Here is a 19,955-nt window from a genome sequence, read left to right as displayed (position 1 = left end):
GAAAGTCGGCAGCCAATGAGAATCCTTCCTTCACTTTGCCTGCTCCGAATACTGAACGGCACGGAGCAGGCGCGAGATTTACCATGCACTCAGGGCCGGAAGGAGGAAGCGAACGCTGCCTGGCCCTGTCAATCAAGACTTGGAGGGAGGTGACAGAGGTGGGAGAACGGAGCCTCTAGGAGCAGGAGCAATGCCCCCCCTCCCTGCTCCTAGAGGCTAATTTGCATATTATAAAAGTTACATTTATGGAGTAACGGGGGCATGGATAAAACTAGGAATAGGCTAGTTAGGTTCAGCTGACATTAGCACATCGCTAATGTCAGCCAGCTTCATTTTAGTATTTTTGGTGACAGAAACCCTTTCAAAGTACCCCTGTTCCAGGGCACTACATATGCAATATTAAATGGTAGCATTAAAAAGTACAACCTATCCAGCAAAAAACGCACCTTTATATGGCTATGCGACCGAAAAAATAAAAAAGTTATGGCTCCGGGTTAAGGGTCTATTCACACGTCAGTTTTTTCTTTCCTGATCTGTTCCGTTTTTTGCTGAACAGATCTGGACCAGATCTGGACCCATTCATTTTCAATGGGTCCTGAAAAAAATCAGACATTGAGCTGTCCGTTTTTTTTCCAGGACCCATTGAAAATGAATGGGTCCAGATCTGGTCCAGATCTGTTCAGCAAAAAATGGAACAGATCTGGAAAGAAAAAACGGATGTGTGAATAGACCCTAACAGGGAAGAAAAAAACTAAAAGACAAGGCAAGAAAGGCAAAAAAAACCTCCGGTATCCAAGAGTTTAGAGTCAGAGCGCCTAGACTTGTTTCATTAGTCATCCGAATGGCTTTCTCAATAGCTGTACAAAGAGAAAGCCGAAAGCTGAGAAAGCCAGTCAGATGACTAGTGAAATGTCCACCTATTACTCCTGATACACCATGACCTGGATGAATGAGAACCTTCACAGATGGTTAGCTAATATTATAATAGTAATAAAATGGATCTTCATTTAGTGGCAACATATTCAGCTGCACTGTACAAACGATATGTTCCTTATCTGTATTTAGCAAGGAAATGCCAAAAGGAAATGGACTGAATTCTCAAGAACTAATGCAAATGAGTAGACAATGATGATTTGATAAAGTACCAACAGCAGATGGCATCCACCAGTCCTAGTATTTGGTCAGGGAGGACAATGCTGCACACATTTTGAGAAACAGCAACTGAGCTCTGTTTTTACTCAGAAGTCAGATTAACTCCTTCCTCCTCAGCAGCATTATCTGTTAGGGATGGCAGGATGGTATAGAATGTTGGGGGCTCAATGAGATCTGTGAACGCCCCTATTCAAAGGATGTTATTTTAGGCCCTAAGCATCATAAACATTTCCTTAAAAAATGAATCAATAATATAAAGAATAAGAAGGACATTTCCACTATTTACAGATTCCTTATTAGGCTACATCCACAAGACCGTATTTTGGATCTGCGCCCGACCTGCATTTTTTGGGCACTGCAGACGGACCAATTAATTTCTATGGGTCGGCAAAAAATACAGACAGCACACGGATGTCCATATCCGGGTGGCTGTTCCGCAAATGACAGAACATGTCCTTTTCTTGTCCATGCGTGGAAAAGAATAGCCGGTTCTAGTGAAGGGAGTAGGAAAAATGCAGCATGCACCAGGGCGGTATCCGTATTTTGTGGATCCACGGTTTGCAGACCGCGAAACTGATATGGGCATGTGCATGAAGCCTAAATGGCTATAGCTTGGAAAAAGTTGTTACATTGCAAAATGGGACAAAAAGCTGGAAAAACTATTTTCTCTAGAAGAAAATTTCAAAAACGGTATTTACTGTAGGTACCATGGATAGCATTTTTTCAAACTGCTCCTATGATGGTGCCGGAATTTATCTCCTATAAAACTCCGCTGTGTCTTCCCAGACTACCTAACATATTGCTGGTAAGGAAGGCACTTTGATACATACCTTTGGAATTAAGTTCTTGGCCATACTGGATGATATGATATTACATTTATTGTTGGGTTCTGATTAATATCTGTACAATATAAGTTACAACTGGAAACTGAATACATAGAGTCAGCACAGCCCTGTATAGCAAACACAATAAAAGCAGAATCAGCATCTCCACCCAAGAGACATCATGCTGACCTAGGTTTTGCTGACAGTGAAAGATGCCATCACTGTCCTCTTTTTACATTCTCCACCTTTCATATTTCCATTGTTCTGCACAGTTATAGGGGCAGAAAAACATTGGAAGCACTGGGTCAGCTGCATGGCTGAGGGCACTTTCACACTAGCATTTTTGTTTTCCGGTATTGAGTTCCGTCACAGGGGCTCAATTCCGGAAAAAAAAACTGATCAGTTTTATCCTAAGGCTCCATTCACACGTCCGCGATTCTGTTCCGCATTTTCATTTAATTTCACCCATGCACTTCCGGGTCCGCAATTCCGTTCCTTTCCGCAATTGCGGACAAGATTAGGCATTTTCTATTAAGTGCCGGCGATGTGCGGTCCGCAAAATTCAGAACGCACATTGCCAGTGTCTGTGTTTTGCAGATCCGCAAGACCCTTACGGACGTGTGAATGGACCCTAATGCCTTCTGAATGGAGAGAATTCTGTTCAGTATGCATCAGGATGCATCAGTTCAGTCCCTCTTACGTTTTTTGGCCGGAGAAAATACCGCAGCATGTGGATCCGGCATTAATTTCCATTGAAATGCATCAATGCCCGATCCGGCCCCGGCAAAATGGATCCGGTTTTGCGGTCTGCGCATGCGCAGACCTTTAAAAGTGAGAAAAAAAAATACTGGATCCGTTTTTCCGGATGACAACTGGAAAGACAGATCCAGTATTGCAATACATTTGTGAGACGGATCCGCATCCGGATCCGTCTCACAAATGCATTCGTTTGCGACGGAACTGCCTGCCTGAATCCTCTGCTGCAAGTGTGAAAGTACCCTGAATATAAACAGCACGTAATGGAACCCATTCACTATAATAATAATAATAATAATTTTGTTCAACACTTTTAATGGAATATGCGATGGAGCTGCCAATACAGATGTGAACGAAGCCTTATACAACCTTGTTTCTTTCATATGTAAAATATCCAAGCTTGCATATGCATCTGAAAATGTAGCTATTGTTCATTAGTTACAGTATGTAGCTTTTATCCTTAAAGGATAAGTGTCATATATATATATTCTTTTTTTTTGCTAAAGTGTAGGGCAAGTGATGGGTAACAATTTTGCAATAGACTTTATTTAGCCAAAACGTTTATTTTTGGTAGAAAACTGGGGCGGAAATGGCCCTTAGCAGCACTCTTCAAAAGAGCGTTGCTAAGGGCCATCCGTCTCCTATTAGAAAAGACGGGCTGTGCAGACGCTGTGCTTCTGCCTCCCGTGATTCCCTGGGAGACAGAAGGCTGGGCACAGGAGTCTTAGGAGTTAAAATTACATTTATATTCCCCCTTTCTATGCAATCTAATGCTCCGTTACATTCACTGACCTGCGATCCCTGTGATAATAATTCATGAAGCAGCAGCCGGCTCACTGCGCACAGTGCTGCTGCTTCATGCCGGAGCAAGGTAAGTACAACCTCTGTGAGGGGCCCGTAAGTATGGGGAGGCAGAATGGGGAGCAGAATGCCTTCCCATATGACACACACAAGTGTTACTTGTCAGAAGGAACAGAGTCTTTTTGGGACCAAGGCTTGCAAAAATTAAGCGTTAATGTGGGCAGAATGCTTGCCCGTATTTATACACCTATAAGTGATAATTGTCAGAAGAGAAAGTATCTTCTCTGGACGAGTCTAGAAATATTCACCCTTTTAATGGAGAGCAGCAGGAGTACAGTGTGGAATGGGTAAGGTAACAGCAGCATTTGGCAGCAGTAGCAGCATAGCATGGAACATGAAAGACAGTAGATTGGTTGTTTATAGCTAGTGGTAGTAGTAGTGGTGGATGTGTAGCGTTAATAGTGGTGGCAGTAGGGAATTAGCATAGAGGAGTTGCAGCTCCAGCGGGAGACGGCTGCAGCAGCCATATGGTACATATTGGCAGACAGATGTGGCATGATGGTGGCAGTAGCGTGACAGCATCAGCAGCCGTACAGAACATAATGGTAGGCAAGCAGGCGGAGAGCAATAGTGACAATATGAGGCACCATCAGCAAGGCCAAATCTGATCATCAGCCTCAGGCCTCATGCACAAACGTATTTTCTTTCCGTGTCCGTTCGGTTTTTTTTGCGGACAGTATGCGGAACCATTCATTTCAAAGTTATTCCGTGTGCATTCCGTTTCCGTATGTCCTTATTTCCGTTCTGTAAAAAAATAGAACATGTCCTATTGTCCGCATTACGGACAAGGATAGTACATGGACGTCATCCGTATTTTTTGCGGAACGCAAAATACATACGGTCGTGTGCATGAGACCTCAGTCGAAGGATTGTAAAAATCCATGCCTAGTTCATTTTGACAAAAGTAATGTTTTGGACACTGGCAGAGGACAACTTGGTCGCTTTGGGTGTCACCACGCCCCCTGCCATGCTGAAAGCCCTCTCCGAAATGACACAGGAGGCTAGGCAAGAAAGAACAGAGAGAGTATACTTGGACAATTTGGGCCACTGTTCTAACCTGCCTGTCTAAAAGTCCATGGGGTCAGGGAACATGATATGTGCCGGAGAAAGAAGAGAGACCAGGTAGGACTGAACCTGGGTGTTGAGGTGGTAGCTCTAAGACTAGTGCGACAGGTAAAAAACTTCCATCATATTGAGGTATTGAGGAGACTGAACTGGCGCAGTGGCGGCGGCTTCTGCTGCTTGTGGCAGTGTAGACGGTGGGAGGTGGTTAACTTTGCAGGGGGCAGAGAGAGGCTTCCCTTTCAGACACACTGGTGGCAGGGTTTCCTGGTAATAAAATAATTTTGTCTCCATTTTGGCAGAAGGAAAACATTCCCCTATTTTGCTTTGATAGCGAGGGTGTAAAAGTATGGCTATCCAGTAATCATCAGACTGCTTGGTGTGAATGATACGTCTGTCAGTACGTAAGAAAGCATACATACAGCTTGCCACTCTGGCCAGCATGCCTGAGGAGCAAGTTCTTTCCGGCTCCGCACCCCACTGAGATGATTGGGTGTTGTGGCTGGAGTCATCATCATCATCATCATCCTGCTCCATTTTCTACTGCTCTACTACGGATGCAGTCGTCCTGCACTGGCGTCTTTCTTGAAGATACGGACAATAGTCATCTATCTACAACTCAGGAGGAGGCACTGGGTTCACCACATTGTCTCCCATCATTCCAGGAAAGGGCACTTCCGCACTCTGAATGACTACCTACTCCTGTCGTATGTCGGTGCCTGCGTTAACATCTTCCTGCTTGAGCTCTTGCGTCCTGGCCCTACCTTTCAGGACACCTCGTTGAGGCGCAATGTTTCTCCAGAGGAAAGGCATATCATTACTCTGAGGTAAGAATACGTAGCATCACCCTTTCAATCTTTGGTGCATTGACATCTTGTTTGCAAGTTTCCTCCCATGTTGACATCTCCTCATCTTATTTGTTTTCTAGATTCTTAGCAGTAGGAAGGATCAGGCAGTCGCAAAAGGATGACATCATCACAACTGCCTAAGCCAGGGAACGGGACTCAGGTGAGTATTAGTGTTTTTTGTTTTTTTTTCTGGGGAAGGCATTCTAGCCGAAACGTGCATCGGGGTACGTGGCTCTCCTGAGGTGGACATTACTGCTTTATGGGTATGTCACTTTATGGTGTGAGGTCGTTTCTTGTATAAATGGTATATGTTACTTTTGGTACACTTGGCCACTTGCTATATGTTATAGGAAGATCGATATTTGTATTTACTTTGAGATCTCTCCTCCTTATAGATTTTGTGTCCACTGACAGTGGGCACGGCCACTTAAGTGACCGATCTTTATACATATACCTCTATTTACAGCTCCATTCTTAGGGTATCGATAGTTATTCTCTGTGTACTTATAGAGATATGTACTTGTGCCTTGATATGATCTGGATATTTGTGATATTTATCTGCTGTATTACATCAGATATATTTTTTATGAGAATTATTGAATAAAGTATATTTGCATTTTTCTACTAAACCCGTTTAGTCTCAGTTTATTCTTTGTTTGTGTATCCTGTCAGTTATAGCAGAGAGGGCACCGCAGCCTGGGTGGCCCTGCGGGTGATGCCTGCCATGGTCCGGCTCTTCTTGGAGGGTGAGGCTTTGAGTGGGACTTTCTTGAACACTGTGTTACACATGAAGCGCTGGAAACGTTCAGCATAGAAGCCGGGCCTGTGAACCAAGACCATGTCCCCATCGTGGACCAGCGCCTTCCAGGAGTGCTCCAGCTTCTTAATGAACCTGTAAGACTGCAGGACGTCCATGACCCCGATGTACAGCAGCAGACGCTCTCCTTTTGCATTTTACGAGCTGGAATACCGCCCATCTGATCCTCCTTCTCTATGGGGCCCCCTCGCTGAACCTTGCCCCGGATGGATTTCATAGCGGTGGAGCAGAGCGCCTTCTGTGCAGCCTGTTTCCACGTATCGGCCTGCGTCTGGCCGTCCACCACGGTATTCGCCTTCTAGGAGTGGTCCATATTGTGGACGCCCACTAGTAAGCTGTAGTCCATGATCTTGAAGCTCTGCAGAACCAGACAGTCCCTCTAGATCAGGCATGCTCAACCTGCGGCCCTCCAGCTGTTGCTAAACTACAACTCCCAGCATGCCCGAACAGCCTACAGCTATCAGCCTACAGCAGGGCATTGTGGGAGTTGTAGTTTTACAACAGCTGGAGGGCCGCAGGTTGAGCATGCCTGCTCTAGATGGTCTTGCACAGGGCGCTGTACATGTCGGGGTCCAGGAAGAGTCCGTCAGGCATGTCCTGCATGAAGTCCAGGTCATGGTAGGTAGGGAAGCTCTTCTCCAGCTCCTTGTGGGATATGTGCCTCTTGTAGGTGGAGCTCTTCAGGTCGAAAGTCAGGCGCTTTTCACGGAGCGGGGGAGCAGATTATTCCTCACCACGATATGGATGTTCTTGCCCCTGGCTTGGACGCAGTACAGTCCGTAGAACTTGGGTATCATAGTGTTTTATGATGCAGTCAGTTCATTTACGATCCCGGATGTTGTAGTGTACTTACGGTATATCACCATGTGAGGTCAGTACAAGAGATGTGAACTGACTGTATCATAAAACACCATGATACAATCAGTTCAGTTTGGGAGAGTGCGGTCAGCCCGAGAGATCCTGGGCCGATCACATTCATGTGAAACAGCCATTACTGTAATCTCCTTTATGACCAGGCAGGGTGCTGAAGGTAGGGCTTGCTCAGTGCTGTGGCCCACATCTCACCTCCTCAGTTATATGTAAATTAGAGGCAACTAGAGGAGGAGGACAGAACGTGGCAACTGGCGCTGGGCACCACAGTGGGGCAGATTCTGGGGAGGTACTTTGTGCTGCTGGGGCAGTATATTGTGCTGCACTGTTGCATTTGATTCTGCTGGGGCAGTGTATTCTGCTGCACCGTTGTATTTGATTCTGCTGGGGCAGTGTATTGTGCTGCACCGTTGTATTTGATTCTGCTGGGGCAGTGTATTTTGCTGCACCGTTGTATTTGATTCTGCTGGGGCAGTGTATTGTGCTGTGGTATTTTGTGCTCCTGGGGCAGTGTATTGTGCTCCAATTGTTAATATAGATGAATAAATATAATAGCCTTCAGCCTTTAGTCCATTAAACTATGGCAAACTTTAAAAGGGTTATCCGGTAATAAATATTGCTGACCTATCCTCAGATCAGCTGAGGTCCGACACCCAGGATCCCCACTGATCAGCTGTTAGAACAGGCTGGTGCTGCGTTGTCTCCCTAGGTCATGTAACGTCACTGTACATTGGTCACATGGCCTGTGGCTGAGCTGCAATACCAAGCACAGCCACTATAATATGTACGGCGCTGTGCTTGGGAGTGATGTCGTTGAGTGCGGTGGCTCCCCGTAACAGCTGATCGGCGGGGGTGCCTGGACTCGGACACCCGCCAATGTGATAATGATGACCTAGGCTATCGTTATATGTTAAAGGGGTATTCCCATCACAATGATCACTGTTAAATCTGTTAATGATTTGACAGTGATCATTTTTGTAAATACATTTAATTACCCAATTCCCACCCTTTTTGAGAAAATAAGTCCCCTCTTACCTGATCGTTGTCTTTCGTCTCCAATGGTTACGGCCAACTCTCCTGTCGAAACCCGCCGGGTCGTGCTTGCGTAGAAGACTGAAGATTTTCTCCAGGCCGGGCAATGTCCTAAACGCGCACGCCACCGCGCATGCGCCATGATGACTTCTTCCTGACCAGTTTAGTACAGAGCCGCGAATGCGCACGCCGGCTGTGTACTATACAGGCCAGTAAAAAGTCACCATGGCGCATGCGCGGCGGCGTGCGCGTTCAGGACATTGCGCGGCCTGGAGAAAATCTTCAGTCTTCTGCGCAAACGCGGCCCGGCCAGGGGAAGACGTCAATCAAGCCCAGCCGAATCCAGGAAGTGAACGTCGCGCTCAACGAAGGTAAGTATGAAAAGTGAAGATGGGAATACCCCTTTAATGAAACCACTTACTGTTCTGGCAATAGGAACTATTATCTGGTCCCTGTATTGTTATTTTCAGCAAAAAGCTAGATGTGTTAATAAACAGCAGAACTGAGGTCATTTCTATATCCTGGCATCAGGCGTGCTGTACAGATAATGAGGTGATTTATTCCGTTGTTGGACTTTTCTTTTTAGCGAATGACTTCTTCAGCTGCTGATTTTCATCCATCTGTATCGGCTTTAGAGCTGCTCCTCTCCCACACTCCGCAGCTGCGCTGCTTTTTAGTGCAGAACAAGAAGCATACGGTTTTTGCAACAAAATACCTGCGTTCATGGTGCATTTTCTACCAACAAAAACACACAGCAAAACTGAATTACATTAATTATTACTCAGTGGTGACCTGAGGAAGGGGAAAGAAGATTCCCGAAACGCGTTTGGTGCTTTTCAAAGACATCCCCAATAAGAGACCCCCACTGGAAGTTTGTTTATTAATATCCGGATACAGATAAAAAAATCGGAGCGCTCCAAAGACAAAGATCTGAAATTTCAGCCATTCAAACTGGTCAGTACAAGTACAAGTTCACCTCTCGCGATATTACACTCTGATCGTATGACCAGATCCGAGATTTGTGGATAACGATCGAGAGAGACCAGTGACGAACGAACCAGGTGGGACGCTAAACATCGAGAACCACGGGAATATGAACAAATACCGTGAGTAAAAATCAAAAGGATCGAATATTGGGACTGCAGGATAATCGACATTCACCTGTGAGTAATAACTTTGTGTCCGATTGGATACTTTATCGAATATTTATATCGGACAATTCTGAATATTTGAAAAAGTGCCTTGCATGGATTTTCATATTGCACATAAGAAAGAAATGCCAATACTATTATAAGGAATAGACTGACACTTTTGGCTTGCGATATTTTTGCACATCCAGGATGTATGGTCCCCTTCTTTTTGGACTTTTTTTGAGTTTTTATTGAAGTTTTAGATTTTAGGCAGTTTTAGGAATTGATATTGTCATTGTGTGTCTGCTGCAGCGACTGTTAAGTATTTTAACATATTATGCCAAATTAAATATTGTGTAGTAACACTACTATCCATGCGAGGGAGTGCCAGTCTCATAATATATATATTTTCTATGAACCACTTTTCGTTTTTGTTTCCAGGGGCACTTTAAATTTCCAGTCTGCCCCTTGGATCAGCCCTATTAAACCAGGCATGGTAGGGTTGATCCTGCTCATTAGGGTCAGACACATACGAGCAAGTTGCGAGGTGCTGTTCTGGCCTCTGCTCCTCGGACAGGATCGCACAGCATTATAATGACTTATGTTGTGGAATCTGCTGAATTACACATAATGCTGTCAGTGTAAGGCCTCATGTTTTTTGGCTCCACAAAAAAATAGAACATGTCTCATTCTTGTTCGTATTACGCACAAGGATAGGATTGTTCTCTAGAGGGCAGGACGTTCTGTTCCACAAAATGCTGGTATTCGTGTGTTGCGGATTCACAATTTGCTGAGCGCAAAACAGGTAACGGTCATGTGCACGAGCCCTTACACAGCATTATAAATCACTATAAGGCCTCATGCACACGACCGTATTTTTTTGCGGTCCGCAAAACGGGGTTCCGTTTTTCCGTGACCGTTTTTTCGTCCGTGGGTCTTCCTTGATTTTTGGAGGATCCACGGACATGAAAAAAAAGTCGTTTTGGTGTCCGCCTGGCCGTGCGGAGCCAAACGGATCCGTCCTGAATTACAATGCAAGTCAATGGGGACGGATCCGTTTGACGTTGACACAATATGGTGCAATTTCAAACGGATCCGTCCCCCATTGACTTTCAATGTAAAGTCAGGAGTTAATATACCATCGGATTGGAGTTTTCTCCAATCCGATGGTATATTTTAACTTGAAGCGTCCCCATCACCATGGGAACGCCTCTATGTTAGAATATACCGTCGGATTTGAGTTACATCGTGAAACTCAAATCCGACAGCATATTCTAACACAGAGGCGTTCCCATGGTGATGGGGACGCTTCAGGTTAGAATATACTAAAAGAACTGTGTACATGACTGCCCCCTGCTGCCTGGCAGGTGCTGCCAGGCAGCAGGGGGCAGCCCCCCCCCCCGTAGTTAACACATTGGTGGCCAGTGTGGCCGGCCCCCCCCTCCCTCCCCTGTAGTTAACTCATTGGTGGCCAGTGCGGCCGGCCCCCCCCCTCCCCTGTAGTTAACTCATTGGTGGCCAGTGGGCCCCCCCTCCCCTGTAGTTAACTCATTGGTGGCCAGTGGGCCCCCCCCCTCCCCTGTAGTTAACTCATTGGTGGCCAGTGTGGCCAGCCCCCCTCCCTCCCCTGTAGTTAACTCGTTGGTGGCCAGTGGGCCTTCTCCCCTCCCTCCCCCTCCTAATTAAAATCTCCCCCCTATCATTGGTGGCAGCGGAGTGTACTGATCGGAGTCCCAGTTTAATCGCTGGGGCTCCGATCGGTAACCATGGCAACCAGGACGCTACTGCAGTCCCGGTTGCCATGGTTACTTAGCAATTTGTAGAACCATTATACTTACCTGCGATGGTCTGCGTCCGGTCGGGAGCTCCTCCTACTGGTAAGTGACAGGTCCGGCCGGGAGCTCCTCCTACTGGTAAGTGACATGACCTGTCACTTACCAGTAGGAGGAGCTCCCGGCCGGACCTGTCACTTACCAGTAGGAGGAGCTCCCGACCGGACGTAGACCATCGCAGCTCGCAGGTAAGTATAATGGTTCTACAAATTGCTAAATAACCATGGCAACCAGGACTGCAGTAGCGTCCTGGTTGCCATGGTTACCGATCGGAGCCCCAGCGATTAAACTGGGACTCCGATCGGTACACTCCGCTGCCACCAATGATAGGGGGGAGATTTTAATTAGGAGGGGGAGGGAGGGGAGAAGGCCCACTGGCCACCAATGAGTTAACTACAGGGGAGGGAGGGGGGGCCCACTGGCCACCAATGTGTTAACTACAGGGGGGGGGGGGCGGCCACACTGGCCACCAATGTGTTAACTACAGGGGGGGGGGGCTGCCCCCTGCTGCCTGGCAGCACCTTCCAGGCAGCAGGGGGCAGTCAGGTACACAGTTCTGTTAGTATATTCTAACCTGAAGCGTCCCCATCACCATGGGAACGCCTCTGTGTTAGAATATACTGTCGGTTCTGAGTTTTCACGAAAACTCATCTCTGAAAAAGCTTTTATGCAGACGGATCTTCGGATCCGTCTGTATAAAAACTAACCTACAGCCACGGATGCCAATCTTGTGTGCATCCGTGTTCTTTCACGGACCCATTGACTTGAATGGGTCCTTGAACCGTTGGCCGTGAAAAAAATAGGACAGGTCATATTTTTTTCACGGCCAGGAAACACGGATCACGGATGCGGCTGCAAAACGGTGCATTTTCCGATTTTTCCACGGACCCATTGAAAGTCAATGGGTCCGCGAAAAAAAACGGAAAACGGCACAACGGCCACGGGTGCACACAACGGTCGTGTGCAGGAGGCCTAAGGCTGAGTTCACACGGGCGAGATTTCCGCGCGGGTGCAATGCGTGAGGTGAACGCATTGCACCCGCACTGAATCCGGACCCATTCATTTCAATGGGGCTGTGCACATGAGCGGTGATTTTCACGCATCACTTGTGCGTTGCGTGAAAATCGCAGCATGCTCTATATTGTGCGTTTATCACGCAACGCAGGCCCCATAGAAGTGAATGGGGCTGAGTGAAAATCGCAAGCATCCGCAAGCAAGTGCCGGCTAAGGGACCTGTGGTGACATCACATCACATGGTCCAATCACATGGTCCATCACCATGGTGATGGGTCATGTGATTGGACCATGTGATGAGCTCAGTGACGTCACCACAAGTCCTTTGACAGGTCCTGAAGAATGAACAGGAGACCGGCAGCTACGCGATCAATTGGAGGAGGTGAGTTATTTTTTTAATATTTTTTAACCCCTACAGCGCTAGTTTACTATGCATTCTGTATTAAAGAATGCTATTATTTTCCCTTATAACCATGTTATAAGGGAAAATAATTACATCTACACAACACCGAACCCAAACCTGAACTTCTGTGAAGAAGTTCGGGTCTGGATACCAAATTCAATTTTTTATCACGCGCGTGCAAAACACATTGCACCCGTGCGATAAAAACTGAACAACTGAACGCAATCGCAGTCAAAACTGACTGCAATTGCGTACCTACTCGCGCAGGTTGTAATGGGGGCATTATTGTAACTGGGGACACTAATAGGGGCATTAATCTTCCTGGGTGGCACTATTCTTCCTGGGGGGCGCTAATGGGGGCATTATTCTTCCTGGGGGGCACAAATGGGGGGCATTATTCTTCCTGGGGGGCACTATTCTTCCTGGGGGCACAAATAGGGGCATTAATCTTCCTGGGGGGCGCTAATGGGGGCATTATTCTTCCTGGGGGGCACTAATGGGGGCATTATTCTTCCTGGGGGCACAAATGGAGGGCATTATTCTTCCTGGGGGCACAAATAGGGGCATTAATCTTCCTGGGGGACACTATTCTTCCTGGGGGCATTAATTCTGGGGTGCACTAATGTGGACAGTATTAATTCTGGGGGCATTACTATTACTGGGGGCACTAATGTGGGCATTATTAATTCTGGGGGCACTAATGGGGGCATTAATATTATTGGGAGCCACAGTATGATAGCGACTTAACACCCCGTGTTAGGCCATGCCCCCACAACAACCCCTTTGGGGTGTGGCTTAACTTGACCAATATTTTTTGTTGGGAAAGCTGGCAACCCTAACTGCAGCCTGCACACAGCACCCATTCACACAGAGAGTTAGGACCCACTCATTGCTGCACTGAAGCCCTGATAAGTATACAGAATACAAATTCTAGAACTGCCTTGTTATGGTTGTGATCAGCAGGATCAACCCTACCAGGCAGCACGCCTGGTTTAATAGGGTTGATCCTGCCCCACGGGTCCTCTTTAAAAAAAAAATGCTACAGAAGTTAAAACATATTAAAAAAAAATATAATAATATGATATGATTATATATTTCTGCTGGTGGTTGGAATAGGGAAGAAAAGAACACTGTGCTTTCACTTTAAGATCCGAGCTTCCCCACATCCACAGCTCCACACTTTCCAGTACGGCTCACGCGCAGACACCCGGAAGTAATCGCTTTTTACAGATCTAATCACGTGCTTCAGCTACACCAATAACGGTGTTTTTTTAAAAAGGACAGCAGAGCGAGGGTTAACAGCATACAGGCCAAAAGTAATATTACCCACTAGCGAATCTCGAACGCGCTCACGTAATGTACTGTCCAAGCAGAGTCAGTCAACCCAGGGAAACTACCAATCCTACCACAAACCCCGCCCCCTCCCCGTTGCTGAGCCCTGGTTGGTTGGACCCGGAGCTAGGAGCACATGGTCACTGCTGGGAGAAAGCTCATCATCTGAGAGGTAAGGTGCTGGGGAGCCGGACCCCGTCCTCTGCTCTCCCTATATAATGAGCCGACACCCAGCTCCTTTACTTCTGTCTCTGGCAGGAGTGACGACCCATATCAACCATTGCAGCTGTCTGCACAGCAGATCTTCTGGACTAAGGAAACTTGTAAAGGGTTCATTCACACGACTGTATTTTGCGGTCCGCGTTGCATCCGTTTTTTTTGGTGGACCCCTTGTAACAATGCCTACCATTGTATGCAAAATGGAGAAGAATAGGACACGTTCTATATTTTTTATGTGACTGCGGAACGGACATAGGAATGCAGAGTGCAGTCCCGTTGAAATGCAAAAAATGTGGATCGGATGCGGACCAAAAATACGGTCATGTGAAAGGGGCGTAATGATCTGCATGGGCACATTTCTGCCCCCTAAGGGGGTTTTACGGTAATACTGATATTTAAAGGGGTATTCTGGTTATAGAATGTATCCCCTATTCACAGGAGAGGGCACAACTATCATGAGAACGGGGCCCCTGAAATGGCCGGAGCGGCTGATTGGAAAAGCACATCACCACTCCATTCATTTCTATGGGACTGCTGGAAATAGCCTAGAGTTCTCTTGATCGAAGGGGGTCCCAGTGGTAGGACCTCCACCAGTTATTGGGATCAGCAACCTTCAGTACTTCAGTTGTGAAACTACAACTCCCTGCATGCAAGCACTCTTGGGTGTTCTTTCAACTCCCATAGAAGTAAATGAAGCATTCTGGGAGTTGTAGTTTCTGAACAGCCGGAGTGCCGGTGGTTGCTGATCCCTGTCCTATCTGGTGGATGAGGGATAACTATAACCAGGATACCCTTTTAAGCAGGTGTCCGCGGCCTGACCCCTGAAATAGATGATTCATACCTGCTCCAGTCCTCCGCTATTTACATCCGGCTGGTCATGGTCACATTCAGCATGTCACCTCTGAAGCCAGCCATTGGCTGGAGCGGTGCATGTGACCATGGCCAGCCGGATGTAAACAGTGAGGGCAGGAGACCCGGAGCAGGCAGGTATTGAATCTTCTATCGACACTTGCTTAAAGGGATTCTGTCATGAGATTTGAGGCCTAAACCTAAACATATGGCCAGGTCCCTACTAATACCCTGAATCCGAAACTGACCTTATTAAATGTGCCTGTGGCTCTATTAGCATATAAAACAGGTTTTTATAACCTGTCACTCACGTCCCAAATGTGTCCAAGGGGACGTCTCATCATGCAGGGTGCCCGGCTGCAGCCTCCTTCCGACTAGAAATCGCCGCCCTCCCTTTCAATAGAGCCGCCTACCTCACCTCAGCACCGCCTCCGAAATCGTCCGCTCTCCTCAGCCAGATCCCGTGCGGCTGTAAGAGGATGGTTGCAATAGGGCGGTCAAGGCAGGTTTGAGCGGAGTGCGCCGGACGGCGCATGCGCACTTCGCTCAACGAGGCCGCACGGGCGCATCAGGTTATACATAGTGCGCACGCGCGGGATCTGGCTGAGGAGAGAGGACGATTTTGGAGGCGGCGATGACATGAGGTAGCCTGTCTCCTGCCGCTAGGAAAGAGAGTGCGATATGTGATCGCTTCTCTCCCCTCGTTCTAACTATCCGTGGGGGTCCCAGCACTATGAGCCCCCCGACCAATCAAAACTTTGGATTTGTCTCTGTGACATATCAAAAGTGTTATAAAATCTTGGTGACCCTTTAAGGAACGCTTTCGTCCAACCCATACGCTTCATGTGTCGGCAGAACATCCCTTTTAGGCCATGGCCCGTATTGCGGCCCGCAATATGTAGGCACCAGCCGCATGCTCACCACATAACAGATGCGGAGCCATTCGCTTGAATGTGTCCGGAATCCGGAAGGTGCTGTGAGGAACCTTTTTTTTTTTTTTTTTTTTTTACGGTGCCGAGAGATCACAGACCCAATCAAGTTGAATGGATCTGGATCCGTTGCGGCAGCCACACGGATAGGGCCCGTGCATTGGGGACTGCAAGCTGTGGTCACCAATGCATGGAACGGCCGGGGCGTAGGGAGATGTGATGCCAGCAACCAATGACTTATCTGGCGCCGGGTGATCGGTGTATTGTTTGCACAGGGCAATGACTTAGCGCTGATTGCTCCCGATCAAAGGCCCCTAAGGGCTCATGTCGTGTAGAGTGGGGAGCTGCGCCTCCTTAGCTTCATCTTCTGGACCTGCAGCCTCTTATGGTGCATGAACCTTCATAACACTGCATGATGCTACTGGCTGTATGGGCCAAAGCATAGATTCATACATCGAGGATCCACTACAAAGAGCGTGGTGATAACAGATGTTGTATGTGTTAGAGCTGCAGCTATCGAGTATCTTAGTAATCAAGTATTCTACCGATTAATTCAACGATTACTCGAGTACTCTAATAAGAAAAAGCTAATTAAAATAATGTTTTCTATAAAAACTCAGCTCCCCCCCCCCCCCCAGTGCCATTAGTTCCTCCCCAGTGCCACCAGCCCCCCCCCGTGACATCAGTTCCCCCTTCAATGCCACCAGCTCCTCCCCCAATGCTACCAGTGCCACCAGCTTCCCCATGTCGTCAGTTGTTGCCCCTCCCAGTGCCACCAGTTGCCCCCACTCCCCCTCCTAGCCATCAGTGCACTGCCGACACTCCAGAGATCTTCCATTCGCTTCTTCACGCACTGCCCTGGGAGCTGACGGCACACAGCATCAGGTCCTAGTGCGTGCTTACGTACACACATCGTCAGGACACAGTGCACATCAGGATCCAGTGCAGCACTGTGCGGGCAGGCGGGTGACCTCCGAGCATAAGTAATAGCAAGCTCTTCACTCACTCAGTGGTCACATGGCACAAACGAATCATTGATGCAAAAAATTTTTACCCGACAGCTCCTGCACTCTCCTGGCTCCGGCGGTCACATGACCACCGGGACAGGAAGTGCGTAGCGCTTCCTGCTCTGTTTTCACAGTGCTATACAGAGATCTAGAAGGCAGGGACACCTGGGAACTGTCCCTGCCTTCTCTAAGGGTTGCCCTTCTGTCACTGACAGCGGGCAACCCGCTCTGCAGCTGCACAATTAGCGTGCAGCTGCGATCTCTGAATGGACCTTCAGAAACATCTATTCTGAGATGGAGAACCACCTCCAGGACGTCACCACGTGCGGATGGGAGGTGGTTAAAAAGGATTTTCTGAAATTTGAATACCGATGACCTATCCTCTGGATCGGATGTTGGAGAAGGCATCGGCACTCTCTCTCTATGAGCGCTGCGGCCTTCTCTGTGCTTCCCAATCACAGCGCCGTACATTGTATAGTGGCTGTGCTTGGTATTGCAGCTCAGCTCCATTCACTTCTATGGGACAGAGCTGCCCCTATAGGTCATGTGACAGATGGACATGTCGTCACAGGCCTAGGAAAAGCTGTGAGAAGGCTGTGACGCTACTGTGAGTGACGGTGCCTTCTCAAACATCTGATCGGTGAGGGTCCCGAGTGTCGGACCCCCACCGAGCAGATACTGATGACCCCTTATATATGTACAGAGGGTAGGTCATCAGTATTAAAATCTCGGAAAACCCCTTTAAAGGTTTTCTGTCATCAGAAAAATGGGTATTAACCTGTCTGACATTAGCAATGTGCTAATATCAGCTGAACATAACTATATTAGTCCCATCTCACTATGTGCTGCCGTTATTTAGGAAGACAAACTTTTATAATATGCAAATGGACCTCTAGGAGCGGGGGGGGGGGAAGGAAAGCGTTGCACCTGCTCCTAGAGACTCTGTTCGCTTACCTCTTTCCACGCCCTTCTACACTTGATTGACAGGGCTAGGCTAGCGTTGGTCTCCTGTCTGCCTGGGAAATCTTGCGCCTGCGCCGTCCTGTTCAGTAATCGGCGCAGTGAGGGAAGGACGTTCGCCGGCAGCTGGCTTCCTCACTGCGACGTATTGAGCGCAGGTGCAGTGAGAAAGCCGGCTGTCGGCGAACGTCCTTCCCTCACCGCGCCTGCGCCGAATACTGAACAAGACGGCGCAGGTTGCGAGATTTCCCCGGCAGACAGGAGACCAACGCTGGCCCTGTCAATCAAGTGTAGAAGGGCGCGGAAAGAGGTAAGCGAACAGAGTCTCTAGGACCAGGTGCAACGCTTTCCTCCCCCCCCGGCTCATTTGCATATTATAAAAGTTTGTTTTTCTAAATAACGTCGTCACATGGGACTAATATAGTTCTGTTCAGCTGACATTAGCCAATCACTAATGTCATCCATGTTAATACCCATTTTTCTGATGACATAAACCCTTTAAGTGCAGATGTTGGACTTGATCCTTTTTGTTTTTTTTATATACAGGTCAGGCAAAAAATGCTAAATACTGGACTCCTTCATAACTTATTTTCCAGCAGAAATCCTATTACTTTCCAGTTGTCGCAGACTCGGGACGGACTTTTTTCCTGTTTCTGTATAGTTGATGCATCTACTGTACCTTTGCCACGTACACATTAACCTCTGTTCTAATTTATCTTCATCTGCCCGGGTTCTCATTTCAGGATGGCAGTGTTCGTAGATCTCAACCTTACAAACTGTATGACAGTAAAGAAGTTGCAAAGCGTTATAGAAATGGCGGCGCATCGTAAGTACAGCGTGGGTCGTGCATCTGAGAGGAGAGATTTATCAGGCGCCTTTTGCAAGGGGCCTTTAGTCAAACTTTCCCTTTAATATCTGTGTCAGTGCTGATGTGACTGCTTGACGTTCCAGGCCTAAAGCCTTAGAACGTCTGACCATGTGTGGATTGAAATCACCATCTACATCCAAGCCCTCATGTATATTAATCCCCATTTTTTTCAAGCCAGTTGAGGTGTAGATTTGGATAACAGAGCAGCTAATAAATCAGAAGGGGGCACATCATGAGAGTTTCTCTGACATACATGATATTGGAATATATCTAGGCATATATGTAAGAAGTCTACATTCTCCTTCATCAGGGCTGGACAAACCAAGGGCACTGTGGTTGAGAACATGAGGACTTTTGCTTCCTCATATAATGATTGCACTGTGTACCCCTCCTGTTTGAGGAGACTGTTGCAGGACATGACTGCCGCATGTGACTTTTTGCCAGCAGAGGACGCCTCGTGGGAGAATGGTGTAAGTGACTACTTGTGGCGTGCTGCTGTGACCACTGGTTGAATGGGGGTGTTGTGCCAAATCTCTATACCTTGCCAAAAGTCTATACCGGAAGTGACGAGATATCAAGGAATCAGCTGGAGGAGGGTGTGCGCGGCGCTGCGCAAGCGCACATCCACCGGCTTAGCAAAGAATTATTGCAGCGCCGCGATAGAAGTACTTCGCACACCGCGCGTGCGCACTTTGGGGTATAGAGATTTTGCAGCGCAAAATGTTTCATCAGATCTCCCTACCCCTGAGTGCGCAGGCGCCCACAAATCATCAGTTGCATTTCATCTTTACCGCAGAGCTGAGTGCTGGATACCGAGCTCGCCACATAATAGAGCTGAACTGCAACTGATGATTTGTGGGCGCCTGCGCACTCAGGGGTAGGGAGATCTGATGAAACATTTTGCGCTGCAAAATCTCTATACCCCTAAGTGCGCACGCGCGGTGTACGAAGTACTTCTATCGCTGTGCTGCAATAATTCTTTGCTAAGCCAGTGGATGTGCTCTTGCGCAGCGCCGCGCACACCCTCCTCCAGCTGATTCCTTGGCGATCTTGTCACTTCCGGTATAGACTTTTGGCAAGGTATAGAGATTTGGCAGAACAGGGGCGTGCCACGGTGCCTATTGGACAATTGGCTTAGCTATCATCTTGGTCATGGTTCTAGGCCTGTTTAAAAGGTAGAGCATTGACTT

General features: G+C 47.7%; 1 protein-coding gene and 1 pseudogene across 1 annotated transcript in view; one reads left to right on the top strand and one right to left on the bottom strand.

Annotated features, from left to right (window-relative positions):
• Window positions 1-6,175: 6,175 nt before the first annotated feature.
• On the bottom strand, window positions 6,176-7,117 carry LOC121005534 (annotated as a pseudogene).
• Window positions 7,118-13,957: 6,840 nt separating this feature from the next.
• The window catches only part of RPP30 (ribonuclease P/MRP subunit p30), a 37,324-nt gene continuing 31,326 nt past the window's right edge, over window positions 13,958-19,955 (top strand). Inside the window, exons 1-2 of the mRNA XM_040435537.1 lie at window positions 13,958-14,105; window positions 18,641-18,723. Coding sequence (XP_040291471.1) covers window positions 18,642-18,723 — 82 coding nt within the window. The 5' untranslated portion in view covers window positions 13,958-14,105; window position 18,641. The remainder of the gene's footprint in view (window positions 14,106-18,640; window positions 18,724-19,955) is intronic.

This window comes from Bufo bufo, chromosome 6 (assembly GCF_905171765.1).
Source record: "Bufo bufo chromosome 6, aBufBuf1.1, whole genome shotgun sequence".
Classification (NCBI taxonomy): domain Eukaryota; kingdom Metazoa; phylum Chordata; class Amphibia; order Anura; family Bufonidae; genus Bufo; species Bufo bufo.
Note: the sequence above shows the minus strand (reverse complement) of the source record. Positions and strands in the feature narration are given on the sequence as shown.